The sequence below is a fragment of the Bubalus kerabau genome, chromosome 13 (genome assembly GCF_029407905.1).
Source record: "Bubalus kerabau isolate K-KA32 ecotype Philippines breed swamp buffalo chromosome 13, PCC_UOA_SB_1v2, whole genome shotgun sequence".
NCBI classification, from domain to species: Eukaryota; Metazoa; Chordata; class Mammalia; order Artiodactyla; family Bovidae; genus Bubalus; species Bubalus kerabau.
Window position 1 is genome coordinate 80038571 of NC_073636.1, and position 20837 is coordinate 80059407.

Sequence of the window (20837 nt, forward strand, 5' to 3'; positions counted from 1 at the left end):
TCTGTTTCTACATCCCCATTTAAAATATTATTTAATACCTTTTAGGGTCATTGCTGGGACCTGAAATGTGTCCCTTCCTTTTATCTTTTTTTTTCCTTAATTTTTTTAAACACATGCATATGGCAAAAAAAAAAAAAAAAAAAAAAATTCCAAACCATAAAAACTAATAGGAAAAGGTCCCTCTTCTACTCTTGTTTCCAGCCGCTCGGTACCCCCTGGTGTGGCTGACTCTCATTATCAGATACTGAGGTTGCTTCTGATCCTCTGCTGGCACGAACAGGGCTGCAGTGGACCTCTCGCACCCTACATGCAGCAGGGTGTCCAGAGGGCCTGGGCCAGCATGCCTGATAGCGAGGCTCACTGTGAGGCCTGCACAGACGGCCTCAACCGCAAGTGCTGATCAGCTAGTAAAGGAGGGTCGGCGTGACCCTGGACAGAGCACGATGCTGAAGCTGACAAGTGCCAGCCACGCAGCTGACCCTCCTACATGCACTTTTCATATATCACTTCATTTAAACCTGAAGTACTGCTATTACTCCCATTTTACAGATGGGGAAACCGAGGTCACAGACATTAAGTCACTTGCCTATGGCAACATCTCAGATGCCTTACGACAGATAGGGGAAAGGGGCCAGGAACAGAGTAGCGTCAGGTAATGAGCTCACTTGAGTGCTGGCCAAGGCTGGGGTTCCTGCTGGGTGTCCACACAGCGTCCAGGAGGCAGTCAGATCCCCGGGTCTGGAGGGAAAGCTACTTTTCTGATGTCTCATCAGATACACAGAGGGAAAGGCCCAAGATCAAGGCTCCGTTCTGTTTATGAATTGAATCTAGATCACTCTCTTACACGCACGCTTCCAAGAGCTCATCCCCTGAGCCTCGAGCTTTGAGACCTGAGACCAATCACGCCCCACTCCTCAGCCTGGTCTCACAGCCCTGATTTCAGAGATAATTAGTCTCTGCCTTCCAAAGGTGCTTATTAACTGGGAGGGCTTGTTGTTACATTATAATTATTTCCTATACTTGCCAGCCTGTCAAACACACATCCAGACTGCAACCTTCCACCTGCCAGCAGCTTCCCTTCCCTTCAGGAATCAAATCTGAACCTCTTGCTATGGCCTCGGAGGCTGTCTGAGATCTGGCCTGCCCTTAAAATCTCATCTCCTGGTCGTGAATCTCAATTATCCCAGGCCTCTCTTCTCTCCTCCACACAAACCAACACTTAGACAGGCTGTTCCCTCTGTCTGGAATTCCCTGCCGCTACCTCCCCCGTCAGGTCAAGGTCACCTCCTCAAGGAGGCTGTCCCTGATGGCTCCATCTGAAGATACACCCTCCTCTACCTTCACTTCTGAGTTTTATTCAGAGCACTGAGCCCATCTGAAATTCGTATTGGCTGTTGTTCAGTCACTCAGTCATGTCTGACTCTTTGCGACCCCATGGACTGCAGCACGCCAGGCTCCCCTGTCCTTCACAATCTCTTGGAGCTTGCTCAAACACATGTACATTGAGTCGGTGATGCCATCCAACCATCTCATCCTCTGTCCCTTTCTCCTCCTGCCCCCAATCCTTCCCAGCACCAGGGTCTTTTCACATGAGTCAGCTCTCCGCATCAGGTGGCCAAAATATTGGAGTTTCGGCTTCAGCATCAGTCCTTCCAATGAACACCCAGGACTGATTTCCTTTAGGATGGACTGGTTGGATCTCCTTTCAGTCCAAGGGACTCTCGAGAGTCTTCTCCAACACCACAGTTCAAAAGCATCAATTCTTTGGCGCTCAGCTTTCTTTATGGTCCAGCTCTCACATCTGGCTTCTGATTAACATCTCCCCTTGAGACCTGGTCCCAGGAGGGCCTTTGTCTACTGCAGTCACTATTTCAGCCCAGCTCCTGGCACAAAGCCCAGGAGACCGTGGGTGCGCAGTGAATGTCCATTCAGAGTAGGAACGAATGAATGGGCAGCAGTTGATTAAAGGTAAACCAAGGAAACAAATGCCCCAGGGAGACGCCTCCTGGCAGTTTCCTGAGGCAGCAGCCTGCCGGCCCCATGCTAGAGGAGGCCTCCCCCGCATCTGTGGGGCACACAACAGTCTATAAATTGCTTCTCACACATGCCTCGCCCAAGGCCACAAGCAAGGAAGAGGCCACGTGGGGCTCCGAGTCAAGCTTCCTCTGGTAACAGCTACTCAGCAACACCTTCTGATCCTGAAGCCACTGTCCTGGGCACTCAGCAGGGAAAACACTGAACGCAGCCAGGAAGGAGGCCCCAGGGGCTTCCCAGACCCCGCAGGAGCCCACAACTCTCCAGTCTACGAAACAGAGCTTTAGAGTCAACACTCAACATTATGAAGCTATTGTTTCCAGCAGAATCAAGCACTGGACCCTTCTGACTGGTGGTTCTTAACTGGGGGCAGTTCTCCTCCCAGACAGTATCTGGCAGTTGCCAGCGCCACTGCTGGGGGCCCAGCTGGGGTGTGGGGCGGGGCGGGCTGGGCTGCTACTGGCATCCGGCGAGTGGAGCCCAGGGCTGCTGCTAAGTGTCCTGCAGGGCACCGGGCAGGCCCCAGGACAAATAAGCGGCCCCCAATGTCAACAGCAAGCTAAGAGACCCGTTCCGGGAAAAGGTAACACATGTTTTGGGGTTCCTGGATTGAGTCTGAAGAGAAGGGCTCCCTGAATTTGAGGAGAATTAGCAATAACTGATGGAGAAGGCAGTGGCACCCCACTCCAGTACTCTTGCCTGGAAAATCCCATGGACAGAGGAGCCTGGTGGGCTGCAGTCCATGGGGTCGTGTAGAGTCGGACACGACTGAGCGACTTCACTTTCAGTTTTCACTTTCATGCACTGGACAAGGAAATGGCAACCCACTCAGGTGTTCTTGCCTGGAGAATCCCAGGGTTGGGGGAGCCTGGTGGGCTGCCGTCTATGGGGTCACACAGAGTCGGACACGACTGAAGCGACTTAGCAGCAGCAGCAGCAGCAATAACTGGACTTGAGGCCTCTTCCCTCTGCTGCTGTAGATTTTCTTCATAGACTATAACCACCTGACATTATTAAACACAGTCAGCCCTCCCCATCCACGGTTCCACAGCCATAGAGTCAACCAACCATGGACTGAAATATTTGGGGGAAAAAATTCAGATAGTTCTAAAAGCTAGGCAACTGTTTATAGAATTTACCTTGTATCAGGTATTACAATTAATCTAGAGGTGATTTAAAGCATCTGTGAGGAAATGTATAGGTTACATGCAACTACTACATCATTTTATATATGAGACTTGAGGAGCTGTGGATTTTGGTATTGGCAGTGGGGTCCTGGGACCAAGTCCCTGTAGATAGAGAGAGCCAACTGCATCTTCATTTAGCTATTTGTTTGGGTTTCCTAACCGGGAGGTAAGCTTCTTGAAAGCAGGGACCTTTATTATGCACTGCTGTGTCCCCAGGAGCTAATAACTGCACTTGGCATATAGGAAGTCTTCAATAAATGCTTGTGGAATAGAGAAAGATAACTCCTAAGAATATTAAACAAAACATCCGACCTCCTTTTGTATCTTTTTTCCCGAAATCCATCCTCCCCGTCTTCCACTAGCTCTGCACACGGTTGTGAAGGTGCTCAGTCGTGTCCGACTCTTTGCAACCCTGTGGACCGCAGCCCACCAGGCTCCTCTGTCCATGGGACTCTCCAGGCAAGAATACTGGAGTATTCTTGTTGCCATTCCCTTCTCCAGGGGATCTTTCCCACAGAGGGCTCAAACCCGGGTCTCCTGCATCGCAGGAGGCGCTTTACCCTCTGAACCACCAACACCACCCTCTGCACGCGGTTGTGAAGTCGCTCAGTCGTGTCCGCCTCTTTGCGACCCCATGGACTGTAGCCTACTACGCTCCTCTGTCCATGGGATTTTCCAGGCAATGGTACTGGAGTGGATTGCCATCTCCTTCTCCAGGGGATCTTCCCGACCCAGGGATCGAACCCGGGTCTACCGCATTGCAGACAGCCACTTTACCGTCTGAGCCACCAGGGAAGTTGGTTGGGTAAATATAAAAACTACATTTCCCAGCCTCCTTTGCAGCTCACTGTGGTCATATGATAAGGCCCTGGCCAATGAGGCATCAGATACAGGGATAAATTCAATTTCTGGGTCATGACCTTAAAGGGACGAGACATGCCTTTCTTCTCCCCTTTCCTGGACCCTCTCCTGCATCCAGGAGCCATCTTAGACAGTGCAGATGAGGGTACCCTCCTAAAAATGGCAGAGTGATAAGAAAGAGCCTAGTCTTGGCACCATGGGACCAGAATACCAGCCCTGGATTGCTTATGTCTGTGCTGTTACATGAGAAAGAAATCATCCATCTAGTTCAAGCTATTGTTACTTTGGGTTTCATTTACAGAAGCCCTCTACATTCTCATCAATACATAACTTCCTGCCCTGCAAACCATTTAAACCACACAATGCTGCAAGGAATATCTCAGCCAGCTGGCACTCAAGAGCTATTTTATGATTTTCCCCTTCACACATGTAGGGAATACAACTCTCAGTTTACATATAGAAATCTTTCTTTCCTGATGCCTCAGAATATCTGAGCACATTGCTTCATAGAGCCAGAGGGAGAAAGGAGAAGAAGTCATTATTTAGATCCATCAAATGATAAGGACAAAAGAAACAAGAAAAAAGCCCATTAAAATCTTAAAACATCAATTATGTTTCAATCTATGAGTTCATAACGGTACTTTAAAAAAAAAAAGTCCTTAATTGATCACCACTGGAGGATGTTAATGAACCAAACCATTATTTAAAAAACTGGTAAATAGAGGAAAAGAATCCAGCATTCATCCTGCTCTTCCTATATGAATTCTACCATTGTTGATGAAGGAAAGTTTCTCTTTATAGAACTTTTCCAGCTAACAGAAAGGAAGGGAAGTCAGAATTAGAACAGAATATAACCACTTTACGGATGTGAGACTTGGACCATAAATTAGGCTGAGAACCAAAGAATCGATGCTTTTCAAACTGTGGTGCTGGAGAAGACTCTCGAGAGTCCCTTGGACTGCAAGGAGATCCAACCAGTCCATCCTAAAGGAACTCAGTGTTGAAAATTCATTGAAAGGACTGATGCTAAAGCTGAAGCTCCAATACTTTGGTCACCTGAGGTCAAGAGCTGACTCATTGGAAAAGACGCTGATGATGGGAAAGATCGAAGGCAGGAGGAGAAGGGGGCGACAGAGGATGAGATGGTTGGATGGCATCACTGACTCAATGGACATGAGTTTGAGCAAACTCCAGGAGATAGTGAAGGACAGGGAAGCCTGGTCTCAAAGAGTCGGACATGACTTAGTGACTGAACAACAACAATCACCACCTTGCAATCACCGCACCACTAAATTAATGCAGTTCAGCACAGACCGTCAGCAGCTGGTATCACGACCAAGAGGATGGCACCCGACACCACGTGCTTCCTGACGGAGACATGCTCCCACCGTGGAGCAGTCTTGCCCAAAACAACTAAACCCGAATCCACGCAAGCACTAGAACTGACTGCTAACTTGCAGGAAATACGGAGGACAGGGGAACAGGCTGAACCTCACCATGGGGACATAACTGGTAAAAGCCGGACTGTGAGAAATTTTATAGGATGAACAATCTGGTCTTTTTCAACAAATAAATTGCTAAATAATAATGATGATGATGATAAAATGAAAAAAAAAGGTCCTGGCACTTAATCTACAGGGGGAACCTCTGAATGACAACAGTCTTAGACACTAAGGGCATCCACGGGCACTGTGTGGGCCTGGTCTGAATCCTGATTCAAATTACAGAATAATAAAACAAGGGGAAAACCTTTATGATATGGGTAAGATGACTGGAACTTTATACACCAGCTCTTTCCCGATTTTAAGGAATTTTTGTTAAGTTTCATGCACATTAGTGGTTTATTATGAATATTTTCACAACCCTTTTCTTTTAGATACACATACTGAAGCTTTACACATGAAATGATATGGTTTTGGTATCCAGGATTTTTGATGTAGAGAATTTGCTTCAAATTATTATTGTGAAATGGAGGTGGTTGAAGGTGGATGTGTAGAACAAACCAGATTGGCCATGAGTTGACCACAGCTGAAGCTGAGGGGTGGGTAAGTAGGTACATTGTGCTACTCTGCATTTATATATATATTTATAGCATTTTCATCCAAAAAGGTGTGTTTAAATCTCACCTCCAGCCACAAGGAGAGGGAGGGAAGCAAGAGGGAGCTGACACCTCCAAAGTCCCCGCTGCACACCAGGTGCTGGGCTGGCAGCCACAGATGTGAGTGGTAACAAAGGCAAAGGCCAAACAGGTCTGATGGAATCCCCGGCTGGGCGGGGTCGGCCAAGTGTAAGAGGAACGACAATACCGACGTGCTGGTAAAGAGCGAGGGACACTCCATCCACCGTCAGGAGACTGGAGCGGGTGGGGGCAGCTACGGACAAGTGCATGCTCTGTCTAGAGAGGGTCTCTACTTAGCACCAGCCTTGACTTTGACTCCAGGTAGCCGCCATGCAGAATGTGGGGCCTAGGGCGGCTAGATCTTTGGATTTTCCAAGGAAAGCCGGAAATCTGTCTTTTTATATGCAATCTCCTGGTTTTTAAACGCTGGCATCTAATCCAAATATTTTTTTTAAACACTGCGTGGGCCAAACAAAATATGTGCAGGCCCAGTCCGGCCGTGGAGCTCCAGTGGGCGCCCCCGTGCCAAGCCCTGCAGAGACCACAACTCAGTCCAGCTGTGAGGCGTGGAAAGGGTGCATTCATCAACGCTGGGTCAATTCTTTTTTAGGCCTCCAATAAAGCTAAGCATTCAAAAGACACCATCCCCTTCCAGAAATCTATAAGAACCGGCTGCGGAACATTTCAAAGGCGTTCCCCACGTAGTCGGCTTATGCAACAGAACCCCCGCTCTGCCCAGGGTGTTTGGAAACTTAACAACCAGGGAGTGGCCTTTCAACTTTCCCGGGATGGTGGAACTAACGGGCTTCAGATGAAACCCATTTGTTGGTTTGCAGCATGCCTGGGACTTAAGTCCAAACCGCCTGCAACAGACAATCTCGTCATAAAACCGGGTCGGGGTTCTTGGTGCTCACTGTAGAATGACCACGGCACACACTGTTTCGCTCGCCTGGCTGGAGATCTGATTTCATGGCAGCTGAAAGGGATGCCGCGATGTCATCCTGATGCCAGGAAGGGGCAGGGGCTGGATCTGAGGACCTGCCCAGATTCCCTCTTCACACTCCACCCTCAGGGTGCCTTGACTTCCCCTCGAGAGAGAGACACTTGACATCGTGGATGAGCAAACCAGGCTCCAGCCCTGCGCTTACAGCCATGGTCTCAGCTAACCAGATCCCAGGGCCAGTAACAAATTAAAGAGGTGTCAGGAATGCGGTGGAGAAGAGCCAGAGAAATGGTTTCATCATTTCCCAAGAACAAAGCCTTTCTCTCTTTGTTTTTGGAAAGGAATGAAAAGTAAAAGAAAATGGAGCTAAAATAAAGTTGAGTCGGTCCACAGCAAGAAAAGAGAGTCCAGAACTAAGCTCGGGGATGAGAAAAGACAAAATGCACCCAAAGCTCAACTCTGTGGAATGAACAAAACAAGGGCTATTCCATTAAAGAAGGGTGTGGTTTTTTTTCCCCCTATGAAAATAAACTTTACTATTTATCTGAAATAGATCTATTGATACTAGAGAAGGTAGGGAGTACAAAGTAAAAATTTAGTATTAAAATAAGATTTGATTGACTGTCCCCCTCCAATATAGTTCACAGCCTCAAATAACTAAATCTCCTTCCAAGTTCTAACTTTGCTAGAGAGAAATGAATTACAGCTCAAGCGGATACTGGGGAGTTGTGTGTTTTTAAGACACGCATTCTGCACGGTCTTAGGTGAGTACCTGGGAGGAGGCAAGATCCATCAGAAGCACAGTCCTGCACGGAATGACGTCACAATAACCACCCGGTTGCTCACGACCCTGAAACAAGCCACGTCTCCAGCCTGCCCGGCACTTACACTGAAGGAGGAAGTGAGCCCCAGCAACTTCTGCAGGCTGTGCCAGGAAGAATGAAAGGCTAGAAGAGCCTGGAAAAAAAGGTCTGGATGCTCACCTCCTCGTATATCTTGCTTAACTGATCACCTTATTCCTTCACCAGGATGTTCACCTGTTACCACCAGACCATAACCTCATCCTGAAGGTGGAAACGGAACGCAGTGCAGTTAAAACTGGGGGTTTTGGTGGCTGACTGGGGGGCCCTCGGATGACACCAAATTATATCCTTGGTCCTCTTTCTGGGGCCCTGTCTGCTCTTTGTGGGTCAGAGGCTGCTCTGGAATGCGGGCTGAGTGGACAACAAGTCTGAGCATGGACTTTCTTGTGGTTTGGTAGCATCTGACCTCAAAATGCAAGAGCACATTCCTTTGAAAACATCTGCTTTGCAGAAATCTCAAAAAGATGGCTGAGCACTTCTGGGTCTGGAGTCAGCTGGAAGGTGGCCTCTTGAATTTTCATAAGCCAGCAATGCAAAGTACGCGTTGATTTGGGATGAAAGGCCAGCTAAGTGCCATCGCTAGAAGCTAGAGGTTCTCACAAAGTGAGGCAACAACAGGAGGGGCAAAATAAAGGCGCCCCTGGGACAGAAGCCTCTCCTGGGGGAGAGGGAGGCAGACGCGCCACCGGCTCAGCGATCGTCGACCATGAGTTCTCACAAATTCTGTGGGCTCGTCTCTCTGTTGTTGTTCAGTCCCTAAGTCATGTCCGACTCTGCAACCCCATGGACTGCAGCACTCCAGGCGTCCCTGTCTGTCACTGTCTCCTGGAGTTTGTTCAAACTCGTGCCATTGAGTAGGTGATGCCATGCAACTGTCTCATCCTCTGTCACCCTCTTCTCCTCCTGCCCTCAACCCTTCCCAGCAACAGGGTCTTTTCCAATAAGTTGGCTCTTCGCATCAGGTGGCCAAAGTATTGGAGCTTCAGGGTTGAATATTCATTGGAAGGGCTTCTCTCCAGGCAAGAAGTTTTGTGGACTTCGGCCCTTTCCAGTGAGACTCTGAATTCCCTCTGCTGAATTAACTGGAAGTAGCCCAGCGGGGTGACAAGGACCCAGGCTGAGATTCAGCCTTGGAGCTCTTCTCCAGAGCCAGCTCTGCCCTCCTCCTCCATCTGTCTTCGTCAGGTCAGGCGGCCATAACAAAACAGTCACTTGGGGGCTGATAAACACAAATATTTGTTTCTCACTGTTCCAGAGGTTGCGAAGTCTAAGATCAAAGTGCCGGCAGATACGGCCTACTTCCTCCAAGACGACTGCTTTCTCATCCCCGCTTCACAGGGCGGAAGGGAACTAGAGGTCTCTTCTCTAAGGGCAGCAACCCCAGTCATGGGGCTCCGTCCTCGGGACCTGAGCACTTCCCAAAAGGCCCATGGCCTAAAGCCATCACACCGGGGGATACACTTTAACTTATAAACTGAGGGGACACAAACACGGAGACCATAGCAATGGCCCAGAATCGATGATGATGGTGGCAGAGAAGAATATGAACCACCGAGCACCCCACGCACACATACGGGTCAGAGTGCTTTCCTTACAGGGATGCTGCCATTTCCCTGCCTGTGGTCACCCTCAGAGTCGGGGGCCGCTGTCAGCAGCCTGAGGTCACAAAGGAGGGAAGCGCTGAGGCCAGCCTGAGAGCCAGGAAGACAATTCCAGAAACTCTACAGCCAGAGGCCCCGAGTCAAAGCTGGACCCTCAGAGCAGACATCCCATTCCTGAGAGCGGGCCCCCGACATGCCCGCCCGTTCCCTGCGTGACGGGTGCCTAAGTGCTGCTTGCGAGAGCGAGAGACGCTCATTCCTGACCGCGGGGGCCTGTGGCATGTTTTGCTCCCTTTGGTAGAACCAAGGGGGAAAAGAAGAAGATATATCTGCTTGTGCTCACGACTACAAACAGAAACCACAGCAGGCATTCCCAATCAGGACGATACACCCCCAAGGGGGAGGACGATCTTACACATCACGATGGTCTGTGGCCCCGCAAGGGCCTGGTACTGGGACTGACAGTTCATGGGGGTGGTGATTAGGAAAAAAATTATTTTAAAAGGGGCCTAAGTGGAAAGGGTGGCATTAGTGATTAAACAAACAAAACAGAACCAAGAAACACTACTCTAGAGGGCTTGAGAAAACTGGTGTCAAGGAGCAGGGCAAAAATGGGAGGAAGGCGTCACTGGATATCTTTTTGTATTGTTTTTTTCAAGCATGTGGACATACTGCCTTTATAAAATACAGATATCTTTTAATGAACTTTAAAAAAGACGGCTGACCAAAGCCTTCAGCAGAAGCCTGGACTCTGTTGGTGCCCACAAAAGGTGTGTGAATTCAACCTGGTCTTGGTGCTTTCTGGTGCCCTGCCCAGCCCCACGCTGCAACACCCAGGTCACACTCTCCACGGTGCCATCAGCCGGGCAACCACTGTGCTCGGTTCTCATCAGAGCAGAGGATCCCTGCATGTCGGCCTCCGTCAGCGCCGCCGCCCCCAGGGAGGCTGCCTGGAAGCCCAGCCCTCCTGAGTCAACGCGGCGGCCAGATGCACGGCCGTCGCCAGCGGCAGGCAGGCTGTTGTGGGCTTCGCCCACTTCTCCAAACAGGAGCTGCTTTGTGACAGCCTTGCCGTGGGCCCTGAGCAGCCCCAGTGAAAGCCCCCCGACCTGCCGGACAAAGCCGTGCCAGGCATGTGTGCCTCCCCACTTCCCACACGCTGGAGGGTGTGCCTGTCTGTCCGTCCACTCTTCCCTGGCCTGGTTCTCACGCTCTGGCACACTGAGCCTATGGGTAAAAGGCTGGGACCCTCTGCCCATGGCACAACAAGCGGAACTTGGGCCTGACATTCACGCTCCACCGGGCACGCAGAGCAGGACTTCCCAGCTGGCCCTGGGCCCAGGGCATCAGCCCCTTGTGTGGGAAGATGGCCCACGGCCCCCAAGAGAAGCTTGGGAAGGGAACCATGAGCCCGAGTCCTGGGGCTCTGTCCCCCCTACTCCAGCCCACGTGGAAGAGACAGGGCATAAGGGCACATGGGCTCATCACCAAAGACCAGAATAGCTGATTTTTATTCTCTTACGCAGACATACAGTAAAAATTTTGAACCCTGTCCTCCAAGAAGTCAATTAAATTCAGAAACAAAAAGAGCGGCTAACATTTACTGGGGAGTACTTTGGGCAAAGCCCTGTTCCTAAGATATGACACGCCTTAATACACTCTCACCACCGCCTTATGAGGGAGGAGCTGGGGAAACTGAGGCACGGCAAGGCACAAGTAAGTACGAAGCCTGATATTCAAAGCTCCATTCAACGTGTCTTACAGAGACACGGCGAGTAAGTCCTGAGAACCCAGAACAAGGGAAGCGGAAGATTCAAACAAGACCAAACGGAGGTCAGAGTGCTGCGGGCAGACTCCTGTCCTGCAAATGTTTCGTGTGGCCGGCTGCACCCCTGGCTCAACTGCCTGGCAGCCCCAGGCAAGCACCTCCACGGAGGCCCACACACGGGTGGCCAGCTCCTTCCAGTGCACCCGTGCAGTGCCCAAGTTTCAAGGAAAAGCTCCTGGGGGCTGCCTTGCCGCCATGGGCCAGTTTGGGGCTCACTCTAACCTGTCCAGGTCTCTCCTGGGGCAGGAAGAGAGGGGCACCAGGGAACTGAACCTGAGCCGTGTGTGGGCCCCTCGTGGACCCTCTGCTTCTGGGGGCCGGAAGGGCCACCCCCGAGAGTCACAGGTCGGTGCCTTCTCTGGGGCTTTTCCCTACCCTTTGTCCACATGGAGGATTCTCATCGAACAAAAAAGGTCAGAGCATTAAAGTGACCAGAATAAAGGCAAGGCTGCAGAAGGCACCTCAAGAAACCTGAAGGGAAGCAGGCTATCAGGATGACCGTTACTATTAAGGGAGCAAATGATAACTGCTGGACATCTTTTAGGAACCTTATTTACAAGCGCAGATCTTAATGCGTGTTTGGCAGTCCTGAGTATCTGAGCAGGTCAGAGCTGCTATACCCACACAGCCTGCTGCTCCTGGGTCTGAGTCCCCTGTAACTGGGTCTCTTCATCAGAAATGAGAGCTGGTCCCAGAGTCAGAAGATGCAAAGTGAACTACCCTTCAAACCGCTCCACACGACCCCCTGCACCGCAGCGGGCATCGAAACTCGTATGATCACTTTGGAAAACCATCTGGCAAGGGCTCCACTCCTGACCCTCTGTGTGGACGGCCAAAGAAGAGTTCGAGAGTGTTCACACGGCTTCTCCATAAAATGAGGAGCAACCCAGTCCTCTCTATCAATAGGAACATGGACACAGAGGCTGCAGAAAATTCCCTCCATGGACAACAGAATGAATGAACCTCAGCTACACCCAGGATTGCTGGATCTCACAAGCTACTGGTGGTGGAAGGAAGCCAGACACAGGAGAGCGTGGCTGCGTGACTTCTGTTTCTGCAAGAAGGCAAAATGAACTCCCAGGGTTGGAAGGCAGGGCAACGGCTGTGGGGGGCTCCTGGGGTTCTAACCAGATTCGGTGTCCTGCATGGGCCAGGTGGTAACTGCATGGTGGTCCACTTGGTGAAACTCAGCACACACCACTGATTTCTGAGTGTGCCTGCATTTCAATATGTAGAAATAATCAAACTTATTTAATGTATTTCAAGAAATGATTTTTTAGTTCCTATGAAGAATAGAAAAGTAGATTCACAACCAAACTGGTCTGTGCTCTTCTGATATGTATAAACACACAGACACACATACCATCTGCCATCCTTAAAAGCCAATGGCAGAGGCTCTGGTCATCACTGAGACCTCATCCTTCTCCCTAAGATAAGGGGACAGAGGATCTCCTTTGAATCCCAAGCCTCCCCACTGTCCCTGGCGTTCTTGTCTGCCTCAGCCGTCTCGAGGCTGCCGGCGCAGGCTCGCCACCCTGAGCCCGTGACGGGACAGCCTGAGGACCTGCGAACCCGCAGCTCTTTGGAGACCATGTCACCAGCGGGACCCCGCAGGCATCTCCTCCGAGGCCCTGCTTCCCGGAGCCTCTCCCGCCCGCCTGCCCCCAGCACGCACACACACTGCCGACGTGCCCCAGGCAGGTGCCCTGGGGGTGCACACGCAGCCGCCCCTCAGTTCTGGGCAGGGGACAGGTCAGAACTCCCTGTAAACTCACCGCATTCTGGCAGTGCTAGTTCTGTCTCAAACCAGCGCGCTGAGGAGAGGACTCGCAAGGCAGCGTTTTGTCAAACGTGCCATCCCCCTGCCCCTGCGCGCTCCCCCACAGCACTGGCCACGGGGCTCACCGCCTTTGTCTCGGGGTTTGTCTAAAAGGAAGCAAAGCCCTTGTTTTCCATCTCTTGCCTCCCTACTGTCCACTGTCCAAAGGCAGCCAGTGACGTCCTCAAAAGGGAAATCAATTCACGGTGCCCTCTTGACGAAAACCCACCAAGAGTAGCCCACGCCTCTGAGCTCACAGCCTCCCGCCGGCTGACTCTGCTTCCTGCAACACCTTCCCTCAGATCTTCCCTGAAGCCCACCTCTCAGGGCCAGCCTTGCTGGACCACCCCCAGCCAGCCACACTCTGGCTTCTGACCTTGTGTGCGTTCCCTCGTGGCTTTCTACCGCCGTCTGCAAGATGCTTGTCTGTTACCTTCTGTGCTAACATCTGCCTCTTTTACCCAGAACACACCCCACGAGAGCAAGGACTTTTGACTTGTCACTAGCGCACCCCTGAGTCCCAGGACTGTGCCTGGTACAGAGAAAGAAAGAAAGTGAAGTCGCTCAGTCAGGTCTGACTCTTGCAACCCCATGGATTGCAAGGAGGCCCTGCCAGCCTCCTCGATCCATGAGATTTTCCAGGCAAGGATTCTGGAGCGGGTTGCCATTTCCTTCTCCAGGGGATCTTCCTGACCCAGGGATGGAACCCGGGTCTCCTGCACTGCAGGCAGACTCGACCATCTGAGTCACCAGGGTACAGAGAAGGTGACCAGTTAAATCAGGATGGAGGAGAAGAGAGTGAAGTCAGGAGAGGAGCCCAACGCGTGGGGGAAGGAAAGGAGGGAGGGAAGGATTTGCTCAGGGGCTCTCAGGATCAGGCTACTGTTTTGAGCTGAAGGTATTTCCCAGGTACAGCCCGGGGCTTTAGAGCAAGAAGCCAGTTACAGAAGGGGACAAGTGGGACAGAGGGGGAAAAAAACAGTGAACATGTGTGCAAAGCACGTATTTCAGAAGAACTGTGAAAGAAAGCCTGGGTCCAGGCAGGCACACAGCAGAGGAGTGAGGATACGCTGGCCCTGGAATATCACTTATTTTGCTAGCTCAGAAAGAGACTTTTGGAAAACGTCTCGAGTCCTTGGAGTGGAGAAAGCAGAAGCTGCATTTTGGAGTTCCAAGGGAAAAAAACAGGGGCCAAGACAGACAGCGTCTGTGTGCAGGAATGCAGCTTGGGAAGGAGAGCGGTGGGACCAGGTGGGACGCAGACCAGACGCGCCGGGTCGTGAGCCAATGGTCGGGGAGAGAGCGCCAAGGGCCGGAGCTTCCCGGGATCACAGCGGGGCGGCGTGGCCACTGCAAGGGTGACGCGTCTGCATTTGGACCCGAGTCCTCCGTGGTGACCCCTTCCCTTTCCAGCTGCGGAACCTTCCTTTGACCCTCAAAGCAAGTCAGCCCAGCTCTCACAAAATAACCAAAGAAAGTCAAGTCTGCCAAAATCCCAAGGCAGAGGAATGGCATCCTTGCCCCCAGGAGCATCTTCTGCTGGAGTCTGGGCAGCCAGAGTATATTTTCTGGGGGGATCTCCACTGGGGAATTGATCAAAGGGATGGAAAAGGACCTAGAAGGCCTCCCAGACAGACTAGAGAGATGACCCCGGGATTTCCAGTTTACTGGTCAGGAAGAAACACCAGAGAGCTGACCAGTCTGAACCCCACCTTCATGAAGTCAACGGCGGAGCCTGAGAACGTTCTGTGAATACACCGGCCAGAAGGCGTCTGCGAGAGGGACCTCAAAGCCAGCAGTTGGCAGACGACGCTGTAGCCCTCTTCCTGGCAGCTACAGCGGTGGGGCAGGCTGGAGTCAGCCCTGAGCACACGACGGGCCACACGGGCACCTTCCCGTTGAAGGGACCGGGGCTGGGCAGAGGCTTGGGGACACCACCAGTCAGGCGCAGAGCATCTCACCAGCGGCCACAGGGCTGCATCTGGGGGCCACACGGGTGGAGACCATCCCCTGCCCTGTGCCCCGCTCTGGCCCCAGGAACGTGAAGCCTGAACACAGCCCACGGGACAGGGCAGGGCTGGCTCTGAACTCTCTGAGATGCCTCCGTGTTACTCTTCCTGAACGTCAGGGGAAAGGGGCCCCAGGCCCGCCAGGCTGTACAGCTGGAAGGGCTCTGTTCACACAGAGTATACTCAATGTCAGCAGCACCCCTGGAGTTGTACAGGTGATGGAGCAATTTTCTCTTGTTTTAGAAGCCGAGAGTATCCACGAGGTCAGTAAAGGTTCTGAGAAGTCCAGCAGTAAACAAGTGCTATAAAAACTTGGTTTTATCAAGTGTTTCTCCCCTTTTCCAGCCACAGAACCCTCGTTTCAGAGAATGCCTCCTAAGATTCCAGGGAACTGGGCTTACGGTTTCTTGTTTTAGTCTCTCAGTCATGTCCGACTCTTTTGCGACCCCATGGACTGTACCCTGCTGGGCTCCTCTGTCCATGGGATTTCCCAGGCAAGAATACTGGAGAGGGTTGCCATTTCCTTCTCCAGGGCATCTTCCGGGACCAGGGACTGAACCTGTGTCTCCTGCATTGGCAGGCGGATTCTTTACCACTGAGCCAGCAGGGAAGCCTGGGCTTACAGACAGCGTACTTAAAAAAGGCTCCACCCGGAGAAGCAGGTTCACTGTATCTGGTTTTCCAAGAAAGCCTTAGAGCTGACTCGTGTTACTGACCCTCTGGGAGGCCATCCTCACTCTGACCTTGAACCTGCCTGTGTTCAGACAGACAGAGGCCCCAAAGGGTCTCCCACGCTCAGCTGCTTCCCCCTTAACACAAGCCTCTATCTGAGCAACAAGAGGTGCTCAGAGCTTACTCATGATCGTGGGTCCTGATGCATTACAGAGAACCAGCGACTGACCCCGTTCTCTTTCCAAGATGCTCGTGTTGGTCTGTGTGGTGGGATGACGGACAGGGTGGGAGGGGCCGGCACATTTCCTACTCCAGAGACCAAAGCAACGTGGGACAGAGTCAGGGGAGGACAGTTCCAGCCCCTGCTCCGGCATCACTTATTCATGGAGCGCCTCTGCCTGATCCAGCCCTGAGCAGACGCGTGGAGAGCGGTCGGGTTACAGCCCACTTCATCCATCTCTCAGTCGGGAAGGCACTCCACACCAGTGCAGTCTCCCACCCCCTTCCAGCTAAGCACCGACACTTGATCTTCGCCAGCCATTTCGGGTATACATTGTTTTGCGAATGGATGGCACCAGGGTCTCTCTCTTTAAAACAGAGCACAGTGCTCCTAACTCGATCTGCTTTTGAATGCTCAGGACCAGTCAGCTCAGTGAGTAACTCAGCAGTACTCCGAGGTCACCTTTGTAAGGCACTTGGGGCAGTCTGACTCTAAACTAAGAGGTTCTCAGGACCTTTGCTGGATACACTTGGGGGGGAGTTTTTGAAAGATAGTTTTTACCAGAGAGGGGACGTGGAAACTACAAAACATGGCGGATTGTCAAAACTTTGCATAAAGTAGAAGTCCACAGTCTCTGAGCAAGCACCCTGCACTCACTGTGTCTGAAGTCTAGCACCTGGTCTCTATGATAACTACCGTGGCTATTTCGAAGCTTTTTCCTTACTTCCTATGCCTTGGGTGCATTCCTGAGAGTAAATCTTCCTGAATAATTGACATTTCAGGGTGTCTCAGATGCTGTTGCCAGTCAAGGGCGAGGCTGGAGCTGCAGATGCCAGCCAGTGGGACAGGCTTTCCTTCTCACTGAGAAATCCAAGCCACCTGTTTCCTTCCTTCCCCAGGGGAAGGCCGCTCTGCCCACCCCGCCCTCTCTGCCCCTGCAGTGGCACCTGGCTGGTCCCAGATGAGTCCTGTCCACACAGCTCACCCTCCGTCGCTGCGATCACAGACCCATGCCATCAACACTGCCACTCCCAACGAGCCTGCCCCCGGCTGGGCCTCGCCACCCGACTCGGGCACCTAGAGACACAAAGCTGCCTCTGCATCTGTCCTTTGGCCCAACCAGCCCATCAGCTGGGCTCACCACAGCGGAAGCTCACTGTTTCCCCGCATCAATGCACGGCTCTGTTCCACGGGCACGTGGTGGAGCCCGCCTGCAGCCTGCCTGCGAGCCCCCATTCATGCGCCCTTCCGAGGCAGCCACCCTTCAAGATCTCCCCTTCCCTCCACCCCACCCCCTCCCCTAAATACACAACAGAAGACTACAGAGTGGGAGGTTTTTTTTTCCCCTTTCTCTCCAGGAATAAAAGGTTAGCTTTCCTTCCTTTCTGTTGCCCTATCCTCGGTCTAAATTTGGCAGATGGAAAGAGAGTGGAAGCAGTTAAACGGACCCGGTTTGTGACCCGGAGCACACTCCTAGGGCCAGAAGTGCCCTCACTTGCTCTTTCTGTTGCCATGGTTTTAGGAGGGGGCAACTAAAACCCCTAATGCCCACCCCAAACTCCTGTTGGGCAATGATTCATGCACAGACTTGGGTGAGGCCTTAAAGATCATCTTATCCAATTCCCTTCATTTAAAGAGGGGGACACCGAGGCCCCAAACAGGTAAAGGAGGCTACCCAGGCCCTACAGTCAGCTTGCTGGGGTGGGGGTGGGGGTTGGCTACAGGGCATGGAACTCACGCGCAATGAGGAAGACGAGCGTCTTACCGTCATCCAAGTAGGTCTGGTCCAAGTTCTGCTCCTGTTTGATCGTCACGCCCGCGGGTAACACTTCCTTTTGGTCACTGACCGGGGGTCCGTTTTTGGCGGCTCTTTGGCTGGGGGCGTTCTGCTGCTGGATGACGGTGGGGTAGGAGCCAGGGCTCAGCCTCTGACCCTGACTGACAGGGGGCGGGCCGGGCCTGGCGGGGCCAGGCGCGAAGTTCTCGCAGTACACGATGTGCTGGAACTCCTGGTGGCTCCCGCAGCGCAGCGGCTGGTTGGTGGGCGAGTAGTGGATGACGGGCGAGGCCTGCTGGTTGGCCGGGCCGGAGTGCAGCAGCGCCGCGCCCTGGCCCTGCGAGCCGGCGTGCACCAGCACGGAGCGGTGGGCGTCCGCCAGCGCCAGCGGGCTGGCCATGAGGGCGGGCTGCTGGTAGCCCAGCAGCCCGGGGCTCAGGCTCTTGCCCCGCTGGTAGAGGACGGCCGCCGGGTTCTGCTGCTGGTAGCGCGCGTCGGGGGATGAGAGCCCCGAGCGGAACTGCTGGCAGGGAGCCATGGTGGCCACGAGGCAGGAGGGGGGCTCGGCCACCATCGGGTGCTGCCCGTAGTACGGCTGGCTCCCCAGGCCCCCGTGGGCGGGGCTGCAGATCAAGGCGGGGTCGTACTCATCAGTGGGCTCCGTCTTGATGGCTGGGACTGCGAGAAGAGAAGAGCACACGGGGCGGACCTCTCTTAGCGCCGCCGGGGGGGCATGGAGGATGGACAGACGGCGGTAGGAGCACAGCCTCGGGAGGCCAGACTGCCGGGATCAAAGATCTGGGCTCGGGCAAGAGGCTCCCCCTGTGCGACTGTCTTAGGTTAGAAGTTTGACCTTGGGTGATGGCCTTGAACTATAGGTCTTTCCGATGGCGGAAAGTGGCGGGGGGTTGCCGTCAGCCCTGGGACATGTGTTGTCTTTTCCCCCGGGGGAGAGCTCCGACAAGAGCTTGATGTAAAATTATGCCTCCACCTCCTGCCTCTGCCCTGGCAGCTCCCATCCCTTCCCTGCCTGCCGTCCTTCACCACACTCATCATCGTCTGAAATGTCTGTGCCCTCCCTGTGCTCAGTTATATCTCAACCCGCCCCTCCCCCACTAGAATGTGAGCTCCTCCAAGAGAGGATTCTTCTTCTTGGTCTTTTTTGTTCCATGCTGGGACCCCGGCACCCTGAATAGCTGTTACTGTTTAGTTGCTAAGTTGTGTCCGACTCTTTGGCAACCCCATGGACTGTAGCCCGCCGGGCTCCTCTGTCCATGGGATTTCCCAGGCAATGCTTGGGTTGCCATTTCCTTCTCCAGGGGACGTTCCCCACCCAGGGATAGAAGCTGGGTCTTCTGGATCGCAGGCAGATTCTTTTCTGTGTGAGCCACCAGGGAAGCCCACCCTAAACAGTACCTGGCACTGAGTGGGCACTCAGATATTTTCTTGACAAAGGAATGAATGAAACATGGCTCTCGTTGCCTGTCTTGGGACTGAAGTGCTTGGTGGGAATGAGGCCTCCTGGCCTGGTGATCCACTCAGTAACTGTTTATCCACCAAGTGACCACCTACTGTGGGGTCCCTAAGGAGCTGGCTTTTAGGGCATATTCACTTTCTGCCTCTATTGTGATCAAATCTACGACAGAGAGAGGAGTCATCAACCTTGCCATCTTCCAGTAAACAAGCCTACATGTGCCCCATTCTTATTCTGCCCTTGCAAAGGAAAATACTAGCAACAGTAGCTAATGTCATTGATGTAGACGGTCCCAAGCACTTTACATGCATTGGATTTCTACAGCTCTCATAAGGAAGGTGCCATCTGACAGAGGAGGAAGCTGAGGCTGAGACAGGGTGAGTCACTTGCCCAAAGTCGCCCAGCAGATCACAGGCGTCCTCACCTGCACACACGGCCGCCTCTTCACGCCCAAGGGGCCTCCAGAGAGAACTCCTTACCTGGATGGTAGGTAAAGTGCTGAGGCTGGCTTCGTTTTCTTTTCCCGTTGATGACGTAAAAGTTCACCTTCACCGAAGTCCGAATGTGCTTGTTCCGATACTCCGGAATCTCAACAAAAAGCATGTTCTGAAAGAAAGTTGTCAGTAATTTAACTGCAACCGCAAGTAAGTTCCTATCCAAGGCCCTAAGCACACTGAGCCAGCCCATCTGAAAGGACTCGGTGGGCAGGGACTCACTGGGGCGTGGGGTTAACGGGTGCACAGTGCTCGCTATAAAACAAACAGGATTTGCTCTATAGCACAGGGAACTGTATTCAATCTCTTGCAATAATCTATAATGGAAAAGAATTTTTAAAAATATGCATATATATGTATACACATACATAACCGAATCACTCTGTTGTGCACCCAAAACCAACAGCATGTTGTGAACCAACTATACTTCAATAAAAATAAAAAGACTCACGACATATCCTGCAGGCTTACAGGCAAAATTCTAATTAAAGGGAACTTGACTTTTCAGCTGCAGCAAAGATGACTTACTACTTACTCTATCAAAGTATATTAAGATGTCACTGTTACAAATCAGAGGGTCTGATGCTCAGGAAACATGTAATTCACTCGTCACGTCAATACCCACTAAATGCCTATTTGGTCCAAAGCACTGGGACGTTGATGAAGGAAGGAGAAAAAAGAGGGAAAGAGAACACAAGGGTTGGGGGTGGACAGGACAGGTCATCCAGTCAGCGCGTCTGGGTGCTTACAGGCTGGCTCTTGTCTTTATCCACCGTGGCCTCCATCTCCCAAATTTGCTGCCCATCTGGAAAAATTTAGAAATGACAGACTTTGAAGGAATTCTTAGCAACCGAAGATTTAAGACAAAAACTCACCAACGTCTACTGATCTTGGCTTCTAGGTTAGATCATTTCAGTCAAGTACACCTGTATGAGT

The 20837-nt window shown here is 52.2% G+C and overlaps 1 protein-coding gene across 5 annotated transcripts in view; it reads right to left on the reverse strand.

Annotated features, from left to right (window-relative positions):
* NFATC2 (nuclear factor of activated T cells 2) overlaps positions 1-20837 on the reverse strand; it is a 160933-nt gene that overhangs the window by 28025 nt on the left and 112071 nt on the right. For all 5 annotated transcript variants that reach the window (XM_055545328.1, XM_055545327.1, XM_055545330.1 and 2 more), the window contains exons 7-9: positions 20651-20706; positions 19887-20013; positions 17922-18611 (exon numbers count right to left, since the gene is read on the reverse strand). In XM_055545328.1, the coding sequence (XP_055401303.1) occupies positions 17922-18611; positions 19887-20013; positions 20651-20706 (873 nt within the window). The remainder of the gene's footprint in view (positions 1-17921; positions 18612-19886; positions 20014-20650; positions 20707-20837) is intronic.